Source organism: Triticum urartu, chromosome 7 (genome assembly GCF_003073215.2).
Source record: "Triticum urartu cultivar G1812 chromosome 7, Tu2.1, whole genome shotgun sequence".
Lineage (NCBI taxonomy): Eukaryota > Viridiplantae > Streptophyta > Magnoliopsida > Poales > Poaceae > Triticum > Triticum urartu.
The window spans coordinates 719,090,340-719,109,865 of record NC_053028.1 but is presented as its reverse complement, the minus strand read 5'-3'; the positions used below and the strand labels follow the sequence as shown (position 1 = coordinate 719,109,865).

At 43.9% G+C, this 19,526-nt stretch overlaps 1 protein-coding gene across 1 annotated transcript; it reads left to right on the top strand.

Annotated features, from left to right (window-relative positions):
- Positions 1–11,200: 11,200 nt before the first annotated feature.
- LOC125525387 (disease resistance RPP13-like protein 4) lies at positions 11,201–16,049 on the top strand. The gene is made up of 4 exons (XM_048690391.1): positions 11,201–11,480; positions 11,572–12,636; positions 13,304–15,422; positions 15,697–16,049. The coding sequence occupies exons 2-4, from the start codon at positions 11,590–11,592 to the stop codon at positions 15,924–15,926; spliced, it is 3,396 nt and encodes a 1,131-aa protein (XP_048546348.1). The 5' UTR covers positions 11,201–11,480; positions 11,572–11,589; the 3' UTR covers positions 15,927–16,049.
- Positions 16,050–19,526: the final 3,477 nt, after the last annotated feature.

Below are 19,526 nucleotides of genomic sequence, written 5' to 3'. Positions count from 1 at the left end.
GAATGATATGATTGACATGACCCATTCCATTAGCTTAGCACCCGATCGTTTAGTATGTTGCTATTGCTTTCTTCATGACTTATACATGTTCCTATGACTATGAGATTATGCAACTCCCGTTTGCCGGAGGAACACTTTGTGTGCTACCAAACGTCACAACATAACTGGGTGATTATAAAGGAGCTCTACAGGTGTCTCCAAAGGTACATGTTGAGTTGGCGTATTTCGAGATTAGGATTTGTCACTCCGATAATGCACATCACATAAGCCTTGCAAGCATTGCAACTAATGAGTTGGTTGCGAGATAATGTATTACGAAACGAGTAAAGAGACTTGCTGGTAACGAGATTGAACTAGGTATTGAGATACCGACAATCGAATCTCGGGCAAGTAACATACCGATGACAAAGGGAACAACGTATGTTGTTATGCGGTCTGACCGATAAAGATCTTCGTAGAATATGTGGGAGCCAATATGAGCATCCAGGTTCCGCTATTGGTTATTGACCGGAGACGTGTCTCGGTCATGTCTACATTGTTCTCGAACCCGTAGGGTCCGCACGCTTAAGGTTTCGATGACAGTTATATCATGAGTTTATGAGTTTTGATGTACCGAAGGAGTTCGGAGTCCCGGATGAGATCGAGGACATGACGAGGAGTCTCGAAATGGTTGAGACGTAAAAATCGATATATTGGACGACTATATTCAGACATCGGAAAGGTTCCGAGTGATTCGAGTATTTTTCGGAGTACCGGAGAGTTACGGGAATTCGCCGAGGAGTATATGGGCCTTATTGGGCTTTAGGGGAAAGAGATAGGAGAGGTTGGGCGCCCCCCCAAGGCCTAGTCCGAATTGGACTAGGGGGAAGGGCTGCGCCCCCTCCTTCTTTCTCTTCTCTTTTCCCTTGCCTTGACTCCTACTCCTACTACATGGAAGGACTCCTAGTTGGACTAGGAAAGGGGGAATCCTACTCCCGGTGGGAGTAGGACTCCCCTAGGGCGCGCCATAGAGAGGGCCGGCCCTCCCCTCCTCCACTCCTTTATATACGGGGGCAGGGGCACACCATAGACACAAGTTGATCCACGTGATCATATTCTTAGCCGTGTGCGGTGCCCCCTTCCACCATAATCCTCGATAGTATTGTAGCGGTGCTTAGGCGAAGCCCTGCGACGGTAGTACATCAAGATCGTCACCATGCCGTCGTGCTGACGAAACTCTTCCCCGACACTTTGCTGGATCGGAGTCTGGGCATCGTCATCAAGCTGAACGTGTGCTAGAACTCGGAGGTGCCGTAGTTTCGGTGCTTGATCGGTCGGGCCGTGAAGACGTACGACTACATCAACCGCGTTGTCATAACGCTTCCGCTGTCGGTCTACAAGGGTACGTAGATCACACTCTCCCCTCGTTGCTATGCATCACCATGATCTTGCATGTGCGTAGGAAATTTTTTGAAATTACTACGTTCCCCAACAGTGGCATCCGAGCCTAGGTTTTTATGTGTTGATGTTATATGCACGAGTAGAACACAAGTGAGTTGTGAGCGATATAAGTCATACTGCTTACCAGCATGTCATACTTTGGTTCGGCGGTATTGTTGGACGAAGCGGCCCGGACCGACATTACGCGTACGCTTACGCGAGACCGGTTCTCCTGACGTGCTTTGCACAAAGGTGGCTAGCGTGTGATAGTTTCTCCAACTTTAGTTGAACCGAGTGTGGCTACGCCCGGTCCTTGAGAAGGTTAAAACAACACCAACTTGAGAAACTATCGTTGTGGTTTTGATGCGTACGTAAGATTGGTTCTTGCTTAAAGCCCGTAGCAGCCACGTAAAACTTGCAACAACAAAGTAGATGACGTCTAACTTGTTTTTGCAGGGCATGTTGTGATGTGATATGGTCAAGACATGATGCTAAATTTTATTGTATGAGATGATCATGTTTTGTAACCGAGTTATCGGCAACTGGCAGGAGCCATATGGTTGTCGCTTTATTGTATGCAATGCAACTGCGCTGTAATGCTTTACTTTATCACTAAGCGGTAGCGATAGTCGTGGAAGCATAAGATTGGCGAGACGACAACGATGCTACGATGATGATCAAGGTGTCATGCCGGTGACGATGGTGATCACGACGGTGCTTCGAAGATGGAGATCACAAGCACAAGATGATGATGGCCATATCATATCACTTATATTGATTGCATGTGATGTTTATCTTTTATGCATCTTATCTTGCTTTGATTGACGGTAGCATTTTAAGATGATCTCTCACTAATTATCAAGAAGTGTTCTCCCGGAGTATGCACCGTTGCAAAAGTTCTTCGTGCTGAGACACCACGTGATGATCGGGTGTGATAGGCTCTATGTTCAAATACAACGGGTGCAAAACAGTTGCACACGCAGAATACTCAGGTTATACTTGACGAGCCAAGCATATACAGATATGGCCTCGGAACACGGAGACCGAAAGGTCGAGCGTGAATCATATAGTAGATATGATCAACATAGTGATGTTCACCAATGAAACTACTCCATCTCATGTGATGATCGGACATGGTTTAGTTGATTTGGATCATGTAATCACTTAGAGGATTAGAGGGATGTCTATCTAAGTGGGAGTTCTTAAGTAATATGATTAATTGAACTTTAATTTATCATGAACTTAGTCCTGGTAGTATTAGCATATCTATGTTGTAGATCAATAGCTCGCGTTGTTGCTTTCATATGTTTATTTTGATATGTTCCTAGAGATAATTGTGTTGAAAATGTTAGTAGCAAAGATGCGGATTGGATCCGTGATCTGAGGTTTATCCTCATTGCTGCACAGAAGAATTATGTCCTTGATGCACCGCTAGGTGACGGACCTATTGCAGGAGTAGATGCAGACGTTATGAACGTTTGGCTAGCTCAATATGATGACTACTTGATAGTTTAGTGCACCATGCTTAACGTCTTAGAATCGGGACTTCAAAGACGTTTTTGAACGTCATGGACCATATGAGATGTTCCAGGAGTTGAAGTTAATATTTCAAGCAAATACCCGAGTTGAGAGATATGAAGTCTCCAACAAGTTCTATAGCTAAAAGATGGAGGAGAATCGCTCAACTAGTGAGCATGTGCTCAGATTGTCTGGGTACTACAATCGCTTGAATCAAGTGGGAGTTAATCTTCCAGATAAAATAGTGATTGACAGAATTCTCTAGTCACCATCACCAAGTTAGTAGAACTTCATGATGAACTATATTATGCAAGGGATGACGAAAACGACTCCCGAGCTTTTCATGATGATGAAATCAATGAAGGTAGAAATCAAGAAAGAGCATCAAGTGTTGATGGTTGACAAGACCACTAGTTTCAAGAAAAAGAGCAAAGGGAAGAAGGGGAACTTCAAGAAGAACGGCAAGCAAGTTGCTACTCAAGTGAAGAAGCCCAAGTCTGATCCTAAGCCTGAGACTAAGTGCTTCTACTGCAAAGGAACTGGTCACTGGAAGCGGAACTACCCCAAGTGATTGGCGGATAAGAAGGATGGCAAAGTGAACATAAGTATATTTGATATACATGTTATTGATGTGTACTTTACTAGTGTTTATAGCAACCCCTCAGTATTTGATACTAGTTCAGTTACTAAGATTAGTAACTCGAAACAGGAGTTGCAGAATAAACAGAGACTAGTTAAGGGTGAAGTGACGATGTGTGTTGGAAGTGGTTCCAAGATTGATATGATCATCATCGCACACTCCCTATACTTTCGGGATTAGTGTTGAACCTAAATAAGTGTTATTTGGTGTTTGCGTTGAGCATGAATATGATTTGATCATGTTTATTGTAATACGGTTATTCATTTAAGTAAGAGAATAAATTGTTGTTCTGTTTACATGAATAAAACCTTATATGGTTACACACCCAATGAAAATGGCTCATTGGATCTCGATCGTAGTGATACACATATTCATAATATTGAAACCAAAAGATGCAAAGTTAATAATGATAGTGCAACTTATTTGTGGCACTGCCGTTTAGGTCATATTGGTGTAAAGCGCATGAATAAAATCCATGCTGATGGGCTTTTGGAATCACTTGATGCTTGCGAACCATGCCTCATAGGCAACATGACTAAGACTCTGTTCTCCGGAACAATGGAGTGAGCAACAGATTTGTTGGAAATCATACATACTGATTTATGTGGTCCGATGAATATTGAGGCTCATGGCAGGTATCATTATTTTCTGATCTTCACAGATGATTTGAGCAGATATGAGTATATCTACTTGATGAAACACAAGTCTGAAACATTTGAAAAGTTCAAAGAATTTCAGAGTGAAGTGGAGAATCATCGTAACAAAAATAAAAGTTTCTACGATATGATCGCAGAAGATGAATATTTGAGTTACGAGTTTGGTCTTCAATTAAAACAATGTGGAATAGTTTCACAAATTCATGCCACCTGGAACACCACAGCATAATGGTGTGTCCAAACGTCATAACCGTACTTTATTGGATATAGTGCAATCTATGATGTTTCTTACCGATTTACCACTAAAGTTTTGGGGTTATGCATTAGAGACAGCTGCATTCACGTTAAAAAAAAGGGGCACCATCTAAATCCATTGAGACGACACCGTATGAACTGTGGTTTGGCAAGAAACCAAAGTTGTCGTTTCTTAAAGTTTGAGGTTGCGATGCTTATATGAAAAAGTTCATCCTAATAAGCTCAAACCCAAATCGGAGAAGTGCGTCTTCATAGGATACCCAAAAAGAAAATGTTGGGTACACCTTCTATCATAGATCCTAAGGCAAGATATTTGTTGCTGAGAATGGATCCTTTCCAGAGAAGGAGTTTCTCTCGAAAGAAGTGAGTGGGAGGAAAGTAGAACTTAATGAGGTAACTGTACCTGCTCCCTTATTGGAAAGTAGTTCATCACAGAAATCTGTTCCTGTGACTACTACACCAATTAGTGAGGAGGCTAATGATGATGATCATGTAACTTCAGATCAAGTTACTACCAAAAGTCGTAGGTAAACCAGAGTGAGATCCGCACTAGAGTGGTACGGTAATCCTGTTCTGGAGGTCATGTTACTTGACCATGATGAACCTATGAACTATGAGGAAGCGATGATGAGCCCAGATTCCGCGAAATGGTTTGAGGCCATGAAATCTGAGATATGATCCATGTATGAGAACAAAGTATGGACTTTGATGGATTTGCCCGATGATCGGCAAGCCATAAAAAAATAAATGGATCTTCAAGAGGAAGACGGACGCTGATAGTAGTATTACTATCTACAAAGCTAGACTTGTCGAAAAAGGTTTTTGACAAAGTTCAAGGTGTTGACTACGATGAGATTTTCTCACTCGTATCGATGCTTAAAGTCTGTCCGAATCATGTTAGCAATTGCTGCATTTTATGAAATCTGGCAAATGGATAACAAAACTGCAATCCTTAATGGATTTCTTAAAGAAGAGTTGTATATGATGCAACCAGAAGGTTTTATCAATCCTAAAGGTGTTATCAAAATGTTCAAGCTCCAGCGATCCATCTATGGACTGGTGCAAGCATCTCAGAGTTGGAATATACGCTTTGATGAGTTGATCAAAGCATATAGTTTTATACAGACTTGCGGTGAAGCCTGTATTTACAAGAAAGTGAGTGGGAGCACTACAACATTTCTGATAAGTATATGTGAATGACATATTGTTGATCAGAAATAATGTAGAATTATTTTGCAAAGCATAAAGGAGTGTTTGAAAGGAGTTTTTTCAAAGAAAGACCTCGGTGAAGCTGCTTACATATTGAGCATCAAGATCTATAGAGATAGATCAAGACGCTTGATAAGTTTTTTCAATGAGTACATACCTTGACAAGATTTCGAAATAAGTTCAAAATGGAACAGTCAAAGAAAGAGTTCTTGCCTGTGTTACAAGGTGTGCAATTGAGTAAGACTCAAAGCCCGACCACGGCAGAAGATAGAAAGAGAATGAAAGTCATTCCCTATGCCTCAACCATAGGTTCTATAAAGTATGCCATGCTGTGTACCAGACCTATTGTATACCCTACACTGTTTTTAGCAAGGGAGTACAATAGTGATCTAGGAGTAGATCACTGGATAGCGGTCAAAATTATCCTTAGTGGAATAAGGATATGTTTCTCGATAATGGAGGTGACAAAAGATTCATCGTAAAAGGGTTACGTTGATACAAGTTTTGGCACTGATCCGGATGACTCTAAGTCTTCATCTGGATACATATTGAAAGTGGGAGGAATTAGCTAAAGTAGCTCCGTGCAGAGCATTGTAGACATAGAAATTTGCAAAATACTTACGGATCTGAATATGACAGACCCGTTGACTAAAATTATCTCACAAGCAAAACATGATCACACCTTAGTACTCTTTGGGTGTTAATCACATAGCGATGTGAACTAGATTACTGACTCTAGTAAACCCTTTGGGTGTTGGTCACATGTCGATGTGAACTATGGGTGTTAACCACATAAAGATGTGAACTATTGATGTTAAATCACATGGCGATGTGAACTAGATTATTGACTCTAGTGCAAGTGGGAGACTGAAGGAAATATGCCCTAGAGGCAATAATAAAGTTATTATTTATTTCCTTATTTCATGATAAATGTTTATTATTCATGCCAGAATTGTATTATCCGGAAACATAATACTTGTGTGAATACATAGACAAACTAAAACACTAGTATGCCTCTACTTGACTAGCTCGTTAATCAAAGATGGTTATGTTTCCTAACCATAGACATGTGTTGTTATTTGATTAATGGGATCACATCATTAGGAGAATGATATGATTGACATGACCCATTCCATTAGCTTAGCACCCGATCGTTTAGTATGTTGCTATTGCTTTCTTCATGACTTATACATGTTCCTATGACTATGAGATTATGCAACTCCCGTTTGCCGGAGGAACACTTTGTGTGCTACCAAACGTCACAACGTAACTGGGTGATTATAAAGGAGCTCTACAGGTGTCTCCAAAGGTACATGTTGGGTTAGCATATTTCGAGATTAGGATTTGTCACTCCGAATGTCGGAGAGGTATCTCTGGGCCCTCTCGGTAATGCACATCACTTAAGCCTTGCAAGCATTGCAACTAATGAGTTAGTTGCGAGATGATGTATTACGGAACGAGTAAAGAGACTTGCCGGTAACGAGATTGAACTAGGTATTGGATACCGACGATCAAATCTCGGGCAAATAACATAACGATGACAAAGGGAACAACGTATGTTGTTATGCGGTCTGACTGATAAAGATCTTCGTAGAATATGTAGGAGCCAATATGAGCATCCAGGTTCCGCTATTGGTTATTGACCGGAGACGTGTCTCGGTCATGTCTACATTGTTCTCGAACCCGTAGGGTCCGCACGCTTAAGGTTTCGATGACAGTTATATTATGAGTTTATGAGTTTTGATGTACCGAAGGAGTTCGGAGTCCCGGATGAGATCGGGGACATGACGAGGAGTCTCGAAATGGTCGAGACGTAAAGATCGATATATTGGACGATTATATTCGGACATCAGAAAGGTTCTGAGTGGTCCGGGTATTTTTCGGAGTACCGGGGAGTTACGGGAATACGGGGGAAAAGTATTGGGCCTTATTGGGCCATAGGGAAAGAGAGAGGGGCTGCCTAGGGCAGGCCGCGGGCCCCCCCAAGGCCTAGTCCGAATTGGACTAGGGGAGGGTCTGCGCCCCCTCCTTCCTTCCCTTCTCCTTTCCCCTTCCTTGTCTCCTACTCCTACTACATGGAAGGAATCCTAGTTGGACTAGGAAAGGGGGAATCCTACTCCCGGTGGGAGTAGGACTTCCTAGGGCGCGCCATAGAGAGGGCCGGCCCTCCCCTCCTCCACTCCTTTATATACGGGGGCAGGGGGCACCCCATAGACACAAGTTGATCCACATGATCATATTCTTAGCCGTGTGCGGTGCCCCCTTCCACCATAGTCCTCGATAATATTGTAGCGGTGCTTAGGCGAAGCTCTGCGACAGTAGTACATCAAGATCGTCACCACGCCGTCGTGCTGACGGAACTCTTCCCCGACACTTTGCTGGATCGGAGTCCGGGGATCGTCATCGAGCTGAACGTGTGCTAGAACTCGGAGGTGCCGTAGTTTCGGTGCTTGATCGGTCGGGCCGTGGAGACGTACGACTACATCAACCAAACGCTTCCGTTGTCGATCTACAAGGGTACGTAGATCACACTCTCCCCTCTCGTTGCTATGCGTCACATGATCTTGCGTGTGCGTAGGATTTTTTTTTGAAATTACTACGTTACCCAATAGTGGCATCCGAGCCTAGGTTTTATATGTTGATGTTATATGCACGAGTAGAACACAAGTGAGTTGTGGGCGATATAAGTCATACTGCTTACCAGCATGTCATACTTTGATTCGACGGTATTGTTGGATGAAGCGGCCCAGACCGACATTACGCGTACGCTTACGCGAGACCGGTTCTCCCGACGTGCTTTGCACAGAGGTGGCTTGTGGGTGACAGTTTCTCCAACTTTATTTGAACTGAGTGTGGCTACGCCCGGTCCTTGCGAAGGTTAAAACAGCACCAACTTGACAAACTATCGTTGTGGTTTTGATGCGTAGGTAAGATTGGTTCTTGCTTAAGCCCGTAGCAGCCACGTAAAACTTGCAACAACAAAGTAGAGGACGTCTAACTTGTTTTTGCAGGGCATGTTGTGATGTGATATGGTCAAGACATGATACTAAATTTTATTGTATGACATGATACTACATGGCAAACAGGATGACGGGGCGGGGCGGGAGGCGGGGAAAGCCGTCCATGGCGATCCTGGTGGCGTTGCTAATGGCGTCATTGGCACTGCCGCTCCTCATGGTGCCCGACACGCTCTCTATGCCAGGCTCCAATCACGTGTATCGCGGCGCCGCCCTGTCGCTCCCACGCCCGTGCTTCAGCAGATCCGTGTTCGAGTCGTGCATACCTTTAGCCGCCTCCCCTCCAATGTCCACGACTCTGGTGCCTCGCTATTTTGGTTTTCATTTTATGCTCTGGTGGAACATTAAAGAACCGGTTAAGTCGCTTTGCGCGATGCGTATTGTCTGTTAAATGTTTGAAGACCTTGGATGTGAAGTACTCATACTACATTTTTTTGCTTGTGTGGGATGACTATGAATTGAGGAAGCAGTTTTTATTATACTTTCTAAAACATGTTGCAAATGAAGCTAGAGAATCTTTTCCATTGGGCGAGAATTTCTTAAGCGCATCAAGTAGTAGATCTTAATAATTTGTAATGGATTTTTAATTGGATCATTGCTCTATATGTATACATCATCAATTTGCCTTTTTGTTATCAATTATTGCAAGTGAAGTGGACTTCAATTATTATGCAATTGTGTTCGTGCTATATTGTCTCTACATGTGAAATTTAACATGCATTAACTTTATATAACACCAGCAAAATATTTCAAAAGCTCGTAGCAACGCACGGGCAGTCTACTAGTTCTTTTAGTTCTCCTGACTACTCTTGTATCACGTTGAGTGATGGAGTTCTGAATTGATAGCTTCAGTTAGAAAGTTTATTCTTCTCTTTTCGGCAAAACAGAAGTTACAAATATAGGCAGTAGAAGCCAATAATTACTATGAAAAAAAAGGAGGACAAAAGCAGCCAGGTGTACATCAATAATTGTTGGGCAGGTTAGCATGTCGTAAGCACCACTTAACTAATCAAGCTTAGATCAGTGCTGATGTATCTACAAAACTACCATACATATTTTTGGACGGTACCCTTTCTTTTCTAAAGCAGCAGGTTGAACAATACTTTAAGCATTCTCTCTTTTAGCATGTCGTAATCTGGTCCCTTTGCACGACTTGAGGCACGTCTGGCCCTTGGGCAAAACTAATTTGGAATCTAGCCCCTGGGTCGGCGCCACATATCATGGAGCTACAGTTGTACATGTCGGCGCCATATACCACACAGAGCCGACCTGTACAAGTTCAGCGCCGTGTTACATGGAGCCGACCTCAGATGGGCCCACAAAAACCCTAAGGGCCAAATTTGCTCGGCTCCATATAGCATGGCGCCGAACTTGCACATTTCGGCGCCATGCTATGTGGCGCTGACCCCAGGGGCCAAATTCCAAATTAGTTTTGCCCAAGGGCTAGATGTGCATCAAGTCGCTCAAAGGAGCTAGATTTGTCAAAAAATACTCTATGTCGACGTATGCCACAAACCTTTTCTAAAGCAGCAAGTTGAGCAATACTGTTTTTTTTTAAATGGAGCAGTTGAACAATACTTTAAGCATTCTCTCCTGCGCCGCAGAGGGTTTTCCCAATCATTGAGATTTTTAACATTTTTTTAGGAAACAACCATATGTGACAAAACTCGACATCAACGATAGTAAAATACCCAAAAGCTGTTGAGTGTGAATGCGATCGAACACCTAATTGCAATGTTATCAACAGTTGATTTTATGACAGTAGGTGAAATTATGAGAGATACTGTTACAGTGTAGACTTCACAAACTTAATCACCATCAATTAGAAGCCTTGACATTGATCGAGGTCCTAATTCAGAAACTCATTTATTTGATTAGCCTAGCCGATCAATGAAGCTCCCGCTCAAAGCTAATTATGTCTTCCATCTTGATTACCTTCTTGAAACTGCCCGGTTTTGTTCAACCACTGCCCGGTTATTAACGTTCTTGAAACTGCCCGGCCGGTTATTACCTTCTTGAAACTGCCCGGTTCAATTCCGTCATGGTTACCTTCTTGTTTACCTCCTCGATCTAATCCTCCGATTGAATCCTTATGACCACGTTATTCTGGCATAATTCTACCACTGCCTGGTTAATAACGTTAGTTTAAGTAAATTTAGTGTGCCTAACTGCCTGTTTCTTATTCAGCCCTGTTGCAAAGTTATACAGTACAAGCCATAGGGTAAGGTACTCCATGGTCCATCGTGGCAGCTCTCCTTTGGTTCCGGACGGTTGCGGGAAGTTTGCGGGTCGGTGTTGGAGATGCCCTAAGTGGATGTGGTGGGCATGTGGATGGATCAACTAACGATGTGAATGGAAATTTATTTAAACTAAAAACGATTAAATAAGGTGGACCAGCAACCTGACAGCACCCCATTTTATGTAATTATTACTTAATTAGCCCGGCCCGTCCAATACATCTGTCTGCCCTTTTGCCTTCGCCGAAGAGCACCTGCTGCTGCCACAACCAGCTACTCTGCCTCCTGCGGCTGCTACACCTCCATGCAGGTGAGACGCTCCAGAGGAGAAGCATAGCTGCTGCGCATTGAGGCGGCGTGCCGGAGGAGGAGGTCAGCTGCTGCTCCCGGATGCGACACGTCGGATGAGGATCTGAGCTGCTGCTCCTGGAGGCGACGCACTAGATCATCAACCCATCTTCTCCACGCCCTCACCGCCACCCTGACCCCAAGATCTTCTCGACATTGGTGTCGTCCATCCATCTCAGAGGTTGGTGAGGCAGTTCAAGTGTGATTTATCTCTCTTTACACATAGCTAACTAAGCTTCCTGCTTGAATTTGACATTACCTTGTTATTGCAGAAAAATTAACCAGCAACAATGGCGATGGTGTTGGATGCATTTGCGTCCTACCTGGTGGACATGCTCACGCAGGCAGCAAGAGATGAGGTGAAGACGATGTTGGGCGTCTCCGGCGAGATTGACAAGATGGGAGAGAAGCTTCGGGACCTCAAGAATTTCATGGTCGATGCTGATAGGAGGAACATCACTGATGAAACTGTTCGAGAGTGGGTTGGGCAGCTCAAGCGTGCTATGTACGAAGCTACTGACATCCTTGACCTCTGCCAGCTCAAGGCCATGGAGCATGGATCATCCTCGGTTAATGCAGGGTGTTTCAATCCCTTGCTTTTCTGCATGCGAAACCCCTTTCATGCTCGTGAGATCGGCACCCGCATCAAGGCGCTGAACCAGAGGCTTGATGACGTCAAGGAACGCAGCGTTGCTTTGAACTTCATCAATCTCGGGTCCTACGGGGATCATAACAGCAACGCCCATGCCTCTCGCCATGGTAATCCAAGCCGGGAGACAGTAGGGGACTTTGACCGGTCGGCTATTGTTGGAGACAAGATTGAAGAAGACACAAGAGCACTGGTGGCCCAGATCATGCAGACGGGAAAGGATGTCAACAATGACATCATAGTGGTCGCTATCGTAGGTGTTGGTGGGATCGGCAAGACCACCCTCGCCCAGAAGGTCTTCAATGATGATGCCATCCAAGGCGGGTTCAGCAAAAAGATATGGTTGAGCGTGAACCAAAATTTCAGTGAGGTTGAGCTGCTGAGAAGAGCCATCATCGCTGCCGGTGGAAATGCCGAGCTGGCTGGAAATGCAAAGGACGCGCTTCACCGAGCCCTAGTGCAGGCCTTGAAGGACCACAAGACCTTGCTGGTAATGGACGATGTGTGGGACAAAGGAGCTTGGGAGGGTGTGCTCAAAATACCCTTAGCCAATGCTGCGGCTTCAGGTAGCCGTGTGCTCATCACAACTAGAGAAGGACGCGTCGCCCAAGGGATGACAGCTATACAGCCCTACTACCATGTTGACACATTAGCACCTGATGACGCTTGGTCATTGCTCAAGAAGCAGGTATGCACGTTATTAAACACTAAATCTCTTTCACTATTTCCATCTACTTATTAGCAGTACTATGTAGTTAATTAAGAGAAATGTTAGGACGCTGCAAAATTAATATGAGCCATTAATTACGTGTAATTCAGTGACTTTTATGTACTATTGCCTCTTGGAGGTAAGAAGTTGTTAGTAATTTTGTAGGGCTAGGCATGAAGTATGTATGTTATATTTGGAAGCCATTTCACAAATCTTTGGTGTGTGGGAGAACGATAAGTAAATACATTAATAACATTTCTTTCTGACATGTACTTTCTATACTCCCTCCGTCCGGGTGTATAAGTCATTCGCGTAGTTCTAGGTCATCGATTTGAGAAATTAAATATGTGTTATATGTCATGAAAAGTATACCACTAGATTTCCACACGGATGTAGTTTTTAAATATATATTTTTTGTCACATATAATATATATTTAGATAGTTAAATTATCGACCTAGAACTACGCGAATGACTTATACACCGGGACGGAGGTAGTACTTTGAGTATTTACATAGTCAATCATACCTTGATAAATAGACAGATACATCAACTAGTCCTCTTAAGAGGTAATAAAACTGAGCGCCTTAAAGGAGCTTGGTTCATAATTAATTAACTGTAGCTGTCCCTTGTATTGCATGTTCGCAGGTACACTCAAGTGAGATAGATGAAGACCACATCAATATGCTAAAGGATATCGGACTGAAAATTATACAAAAATGTGGTTTCTTACCAGTTGCCATTAAAGTAATGGGAGGACTCTTGCGTGAAAGAGGGGGGCTACGGCATGACTGGCAGCAGGTTTTGGATGATTCTAAATGGTCAACAACTAAAATGCCCGATGAGCTCAACCACACGGTATACTTAAGCTATGTATATATGCCTTCCTACCTGAAGCAGTGCTTTCTGTACTACTCTCTTCTTCCTAAAAGTAGAATTTTTACTATGGATGAAGTTGTTGCAATGTGGATTAGTGAAGGATTTATTCATGGAAATTCTAATGATTTAGAAGAATTGGGAACAAATTACTACAAGGAGTTGATATCTAGGAACCTTATAGAGCCAGATAAAGCGTATGCTCATATATGGGTTTGCAGCATGCATGATGTTGTTCGCTCATTTGCTCAGTATATGACTAAAGATGAAGCACTCGTGGCTCAAGATGGAGACAATGATATTCTTTCTAAACTTAGTTCACAAAACTTTCTTCGGTTGTCCATAGAAGCTAACCAATCACAATCAGGTGAACTTGATTCAAAATCTCTACAGGTGCAGAAATCAATGAGAACATTGATCTCAACTATCCAGATTAAGATGAAGCCTGGTGATTTATTGGCTACTTTTTCTAGTTTGCGGACTCTGCATATGGAATCTTCAGATATGGCTGTATTGCTGGAATTGTTGCATCAACTCAAGCACCTGAGGTATCTAACACTAGTAAATGCGGATATATCTGTACTTCCAGGAAACATTGGCAAGATGAAACTGTTGCAATTCCTTGACCTTCGTGGATGTACAAGATTGGTGAATCTTCCTGATAGCATTGTGAAGCTTGGCCAGTTGAGGTTCCTTTCACTTCCCGAAGCATGTATGGTACCTAGAGGGTTTAGTGGTCTGACAAATATGAGGAGACTACGTATGTTTCGAGCCCACATGGATGGTGATTGGTGCAGTTTGGATGAGTTGGGTCCTGTTTCCCAACTCAGACTTCTTGGATTAACTGAATTAGAGAATGTATCTGCTACCTCGTTTGCTGCTAATGCTAGGCTCAGCGAGAAGATGCATCTTATCAGGCTACTCCTGCACTGCACCAGTAGATTGGGAGATGATGTGTTGGTCAAAGAGAAGGATGGTGTCTCTGAGGAAGAGCAACAACGAATTGAGAAGGTTTACGATAAGCTCTACCCTCCACCTGGTGTAGAAGTTCTTCAAATCAAGGGGTATTTTGGCCGGCAACTCCCGAGCTGGATGATGTCCACATCAGTGGTGCCCCTCAACAACTTGAAGACTATATTGTTTCATGATCTGGCTTGTTGCGCACAACTTCCCAATGGGTTGTGCCAGCTCCCCGGTCTGGAGGTTCTACAGGTCTCTCGTGCTCCATGCATCAAACATGTGGGGACTGGATTCTTGCATGCGGCAACAGCTTCATTTCCAAGGTTAAATGAAATGATCTTGTATGGAATGGTGGAATGGGAGGAGTGGGAGTGGGAGGAGAAAGTAAAAGCCATGCGCCGTTTGAAGAAGCTTGTGCTCAAAAAATGCAGACTGAGGCATGTTCCTCCAGGCCTTGCATCCAATGCAAGCTCATTGAAAATATTATGTCTACAACATGTCAAGTACCTCAGCTACATTGAGAGCTTTCCTTCTGTTGTTGAGCTTACAGTGAATGGATGCCCTGACCTGGAGAGGATCACCAATTTCCCCAATCTGCAGATGCTTACCATCGTGAACTGCCCAAAGTTGAAGGTGCTGGAGCAGATTGCTTCACTCGAGAGGCTGATCCTGGAGGATTACACCATGTTAAAACTCCCAGAATACATGCGAGACATAAAGCCAAGGCATTTCCAGCTATTCTGCAGGCTATGGTTGCTCTCTTCGATAGCCGCGGGACAATCTGGCACTGAGTGGGACAAGTTCAGCCAAGCGGAGCATGTCAAGGCATATGCACGTGATGGAGACAACTCAAGAAAATGGTATGTTTTGTACACGAGAGGAGACAACTGCAAGTTGGATTCAAATATTAGCAGCTCTACCATATTTGAAGGTACGGAAAATCAAACATATGTAGAAGCTTTGTCTTAAATTGTTTGAGCACTCTTTTTGCCAGTTTATAAATTCTTTTGATTTTATTTATGCTTTTTGTACCCTCCTATTGCATAAATTCCTAGTTTATACTGCATGCTGCTCGGATATATTCTGTACCCTCCTATTGCATGTTGCCTAGTGTTTGTCTTCTTACTTGTTCTTCTAGGTTTTCTTGAGTTTAATATATCTAGATAGTATCATTTAACTAGTTTTGTGTTTTTCTTTCCATCCAGAAACCTTATCATCTTCTATGGTGGATGCACAAGGATTTGACTCTCTGTACAAAATGAGAAGTACCTTCAGTTACGTCTGCAACTTGGTGAGGATCCCATTTTTGGAAGATATGATGGCAAGGGACCACACCTTTGTTGATGGGAGATTCCTGTCTTTGCAAGATAGAGTAGCTGTCGCTCTGAGGGTACTGAACAACAGTAGCACGACCTCATCAGCAATTTCCACATAGGTTTGGAAGTTGGAACAAATCAAAAACTGCATCGCCTGGATGAACAAGGCAATTTGATGGTGTGAGGGTACATCCTGTTTGAAGACATGCCGGTTGATGTTTGCGCTCAAGATCTTGTCCGCATCTGTATAACCTAACTCTCGCGTCTGTGTGTTGTGTTTTCTTGTTGCAACGCACGGGCATATGTGCTAGTTTATATTATGCATGAAAATCCTTACTTTTAATCTATCCATATATATCCATTCTACTAATAAATTACTATTAAAACGGAAAGTTCGATACTAGCTCGAGTTCCACGGTACTCATTATCATGGACATCTATTGGTGTCGTGATTCATGCATCCGGCAGCATCACATGAGCCCCTCTTGACCATGCCAGCGTCGTTAGCCAGGATTCACATGCATATGGTAATCGTAGGGAGTGTTTGATAGCATTCTCAACCTAGCATGGTTGTTCCCCTTTGACACATGCTCAGGGTAGACATGCTGAGTCTATACAAGTGCAGTTGTTTGGTAGTCTTGCATGTGTTGAAACATGTTGGGTTGAGACTGTGTTTGGTAGCCTGCATCTCGTTAGACATGCTGGGCGATGAAAAATATATTTTCATGCCAGAGCCAGTCAACCTTATATTCGTTCATACAAAATTAAAGTTGCTAGTGCTAGGCAATCGTCAGGGGAAAGCTGTAAAATTTCTAAACAAAAGCTAATTCAGGTGATTAACTGAGCACAACGAGATGAAACCAACACAGTAACGCATCGACTGTAACTATTGCTTGCCGCTTGTGCTTCGCAATTCAGAGAAAAAATCGAGATCTAATTATGTCTGCTAGCCCATGATCTACCGATGCCTGCTAATACATGATCTGGGGCAGCATCAGTGGCGGCAACGACCAGGGCGATCTGGGGCAGCGGGGAACTGGGGAAACGATCAGGAGCAGCGGCGGTCAGGATCGCGGCGATCTGGTTCAGTGTCCAGCCGTGCCAACGACAAGGGCCGGCGGAAATCTGGGGCGGCAACGACCAGGGCCAACGGCGAGGTGGGGCATATCCAATGACCAGGTCCATGGCGAGCACATCGGTTCGGAGCAGGAGGCGCATCGCGGAGAAGACAGGGAGGAGGAGGAGGCGCACGTCACGGAGAAGATGGGCAGGGAGGGTTGGTCGCGGCAGGATTTTTTGTGAGCGTTCGAGCCAGCCATGCTGAGCAGCGAACGGCTGTTCGGGCACTCCTCCTGTAGGCGACGGGGCTATTTTGGTTGAGTTCAACATAGCTGAGGAGAGCTCATGCACGCTACCAAACAGCAACAAGTAGGTTGAGTAGGAACGTTGAAGCTTATGCACCCTCTATGCATGCTATCAAACACACCCATGAGAACAACTTCAACGCGCCGACCCAAACGGACGCGTGTTTTCTCCGCTTTTCGTCCGTTTGGGTCGGCCAAGCGGACGTGCGTGTCCGCATTTTCATATGGGTTGACTTAAGCGTTTAACGGGAGACGGATCCAAATTTATCGGCATAGAAAAAAAACAGATGGCGGAAATAAACATAATTAAACATTAAGTGGCCGGTCAACCGCCAGCAAAGATCCACTTAAACCTAATTAAACATTAATAAAAACATAAAAAACTCTGCGCCTGCATGCTGCCGTAGACGTCCTCCGCCTTGCCCTTGTCCTTGAGGTTGCCATCATCGGTGAGGTCAATGAAGACGAGAGCAGGGTCAGCCCACCCGAACGCCGTTTGCAACGCTGTCAGGGCAGCCTCCCCCGGCGTCTGCTGGGGCGCCGACATTGCAGCTCGCCGGGCGCGCTCCTCCTCCTCAAGCCGGCTCCGGCTTTGGCTCGACAACGGGTGGCTGGGGTGGCGGCGAAGGCGAGTCGAAGAGTAGAGCGTGGACGGAGTCCCCTACTGCCGACAAGGCGAGAGCTGATACGTCCATTTTGCATCATGTTTTCCTACTATTCTTTATGATGTTTTTATGCATAATGATGCTTTTTCGAGTAATTCTAATGCCTTTTCTCTCATAATAAGTAAGGTACACACAAAGAGGGAGAATTCCGGCAGCTGGAAATATGGACCTGGAAAAGCTATGTCAGGCTACCTATTCTGCGCAACTCCAAATACGGTGAAACTTTGCAGAGAATATTTATGGAATATATGAGGAATATTGGAGCAAATAAGAACCATAGGGGACCCACCAGGTGGGCACAGCCCACCTGGGCGCGCCTCCCTGGCGCGCCCTGGTGGATTGTGCTCACCCAGGCCCACCTCCGGTGCCCATCTTCTGGTATATAAGTCATTTTGACCTAGAAAAAAAATAAGGACAGGACTTTCGGGATGGAGCGCCGCCGTCTTGAGGCAGAACTTGGGCAGGAGCACTTTTGCTCTCCGGGGAGCGATTCCGCCGGGGAAACTTCCCTCCTGGAGGAGGAAATCATCGTCATCATCATCACCAACAACTCTCCCATCTTGTGGAGGGCAATCTTCATCAACTTCTTCAACAACATCATTTCCTCTCAAACACTAGTTCATCTCTTGTGTTCAATCTTTGTACCGGAACTATATATTGGTGCTTGTGGGTGACTAGTAATGTTGATTACATCTTGTAATTGATTACTATATGGTTTATTTGGTGGAAGATTATATATTCAGATCCAATATGCTATTTAATACCCCTCTGATCTTGAGCATGATTATCATTTATGAATAGTTATTTTTGTTCTTAAGGTCACGGGAGAAATCATGTTGCAAGTAATCCTGTGAATTTGATACGTGTTCGATATTTTCATAGTATGTATGTTGTGATTCCTTTAGTGGTGTCATGTGAACGTCGACTACATGACACTTCACCATATTTGGGCCTAAGGGAATGCATTGTGGAGTAGTTATTAGATGATGAGTTGCGAGAGTGACAAAATCTTAAACCCTAGTTTATGCGCTATTCCGTTAGGGACCGATTGGATCCAAAAGTTTAATCCTATGATTAGAATTTATTCTTAATACTTTTCTCGTAGTTGCGGATGCTTGCAAGGGGGTTAATCATAAATAGGAGGTTTGTTCAAGTAGGAACAGCACCTAAGCACCGGTCCACCCACATATCAAATTATCAAAGTAGCGAACAAAAATCAAAACAATAAGATGAAAGTGACTAGATGAAATTTCCGTGTACCCTTAAGAACACTTTGCTTACTATAAGAGATCGTTCTGGATTTTTTCAACTGATGGATGTGAACTGAATCTATGTCCAGTTTACACGGATGTAACTGGATTCAGAACATGGTGAGAAAAAACGGCGCTAGGGTTTTCTCAAGGATGCTTCGCTGCGTTGACCTTGCCCGTCGATCTGACTCTGCATTAAGCAAACTTTCTAGCCTGAAGTCTCCCCCTTCCTTCACCGCCTGTCTTCCATTGAATTCACATCAGAAACCACAACCTAACGATTTACCAACCTAATGATTCAGGGAAGGCAAGTTTTGACCAATCTAACGATTTACCAATCTCCTGAAACCACAACCGAGCAGGGTGAGATTAGCAGGTTGACAACTAAATAAGCTCTACTCCATAGTTTTTCCAACACTGTTATTTTCAGACGGTCCACG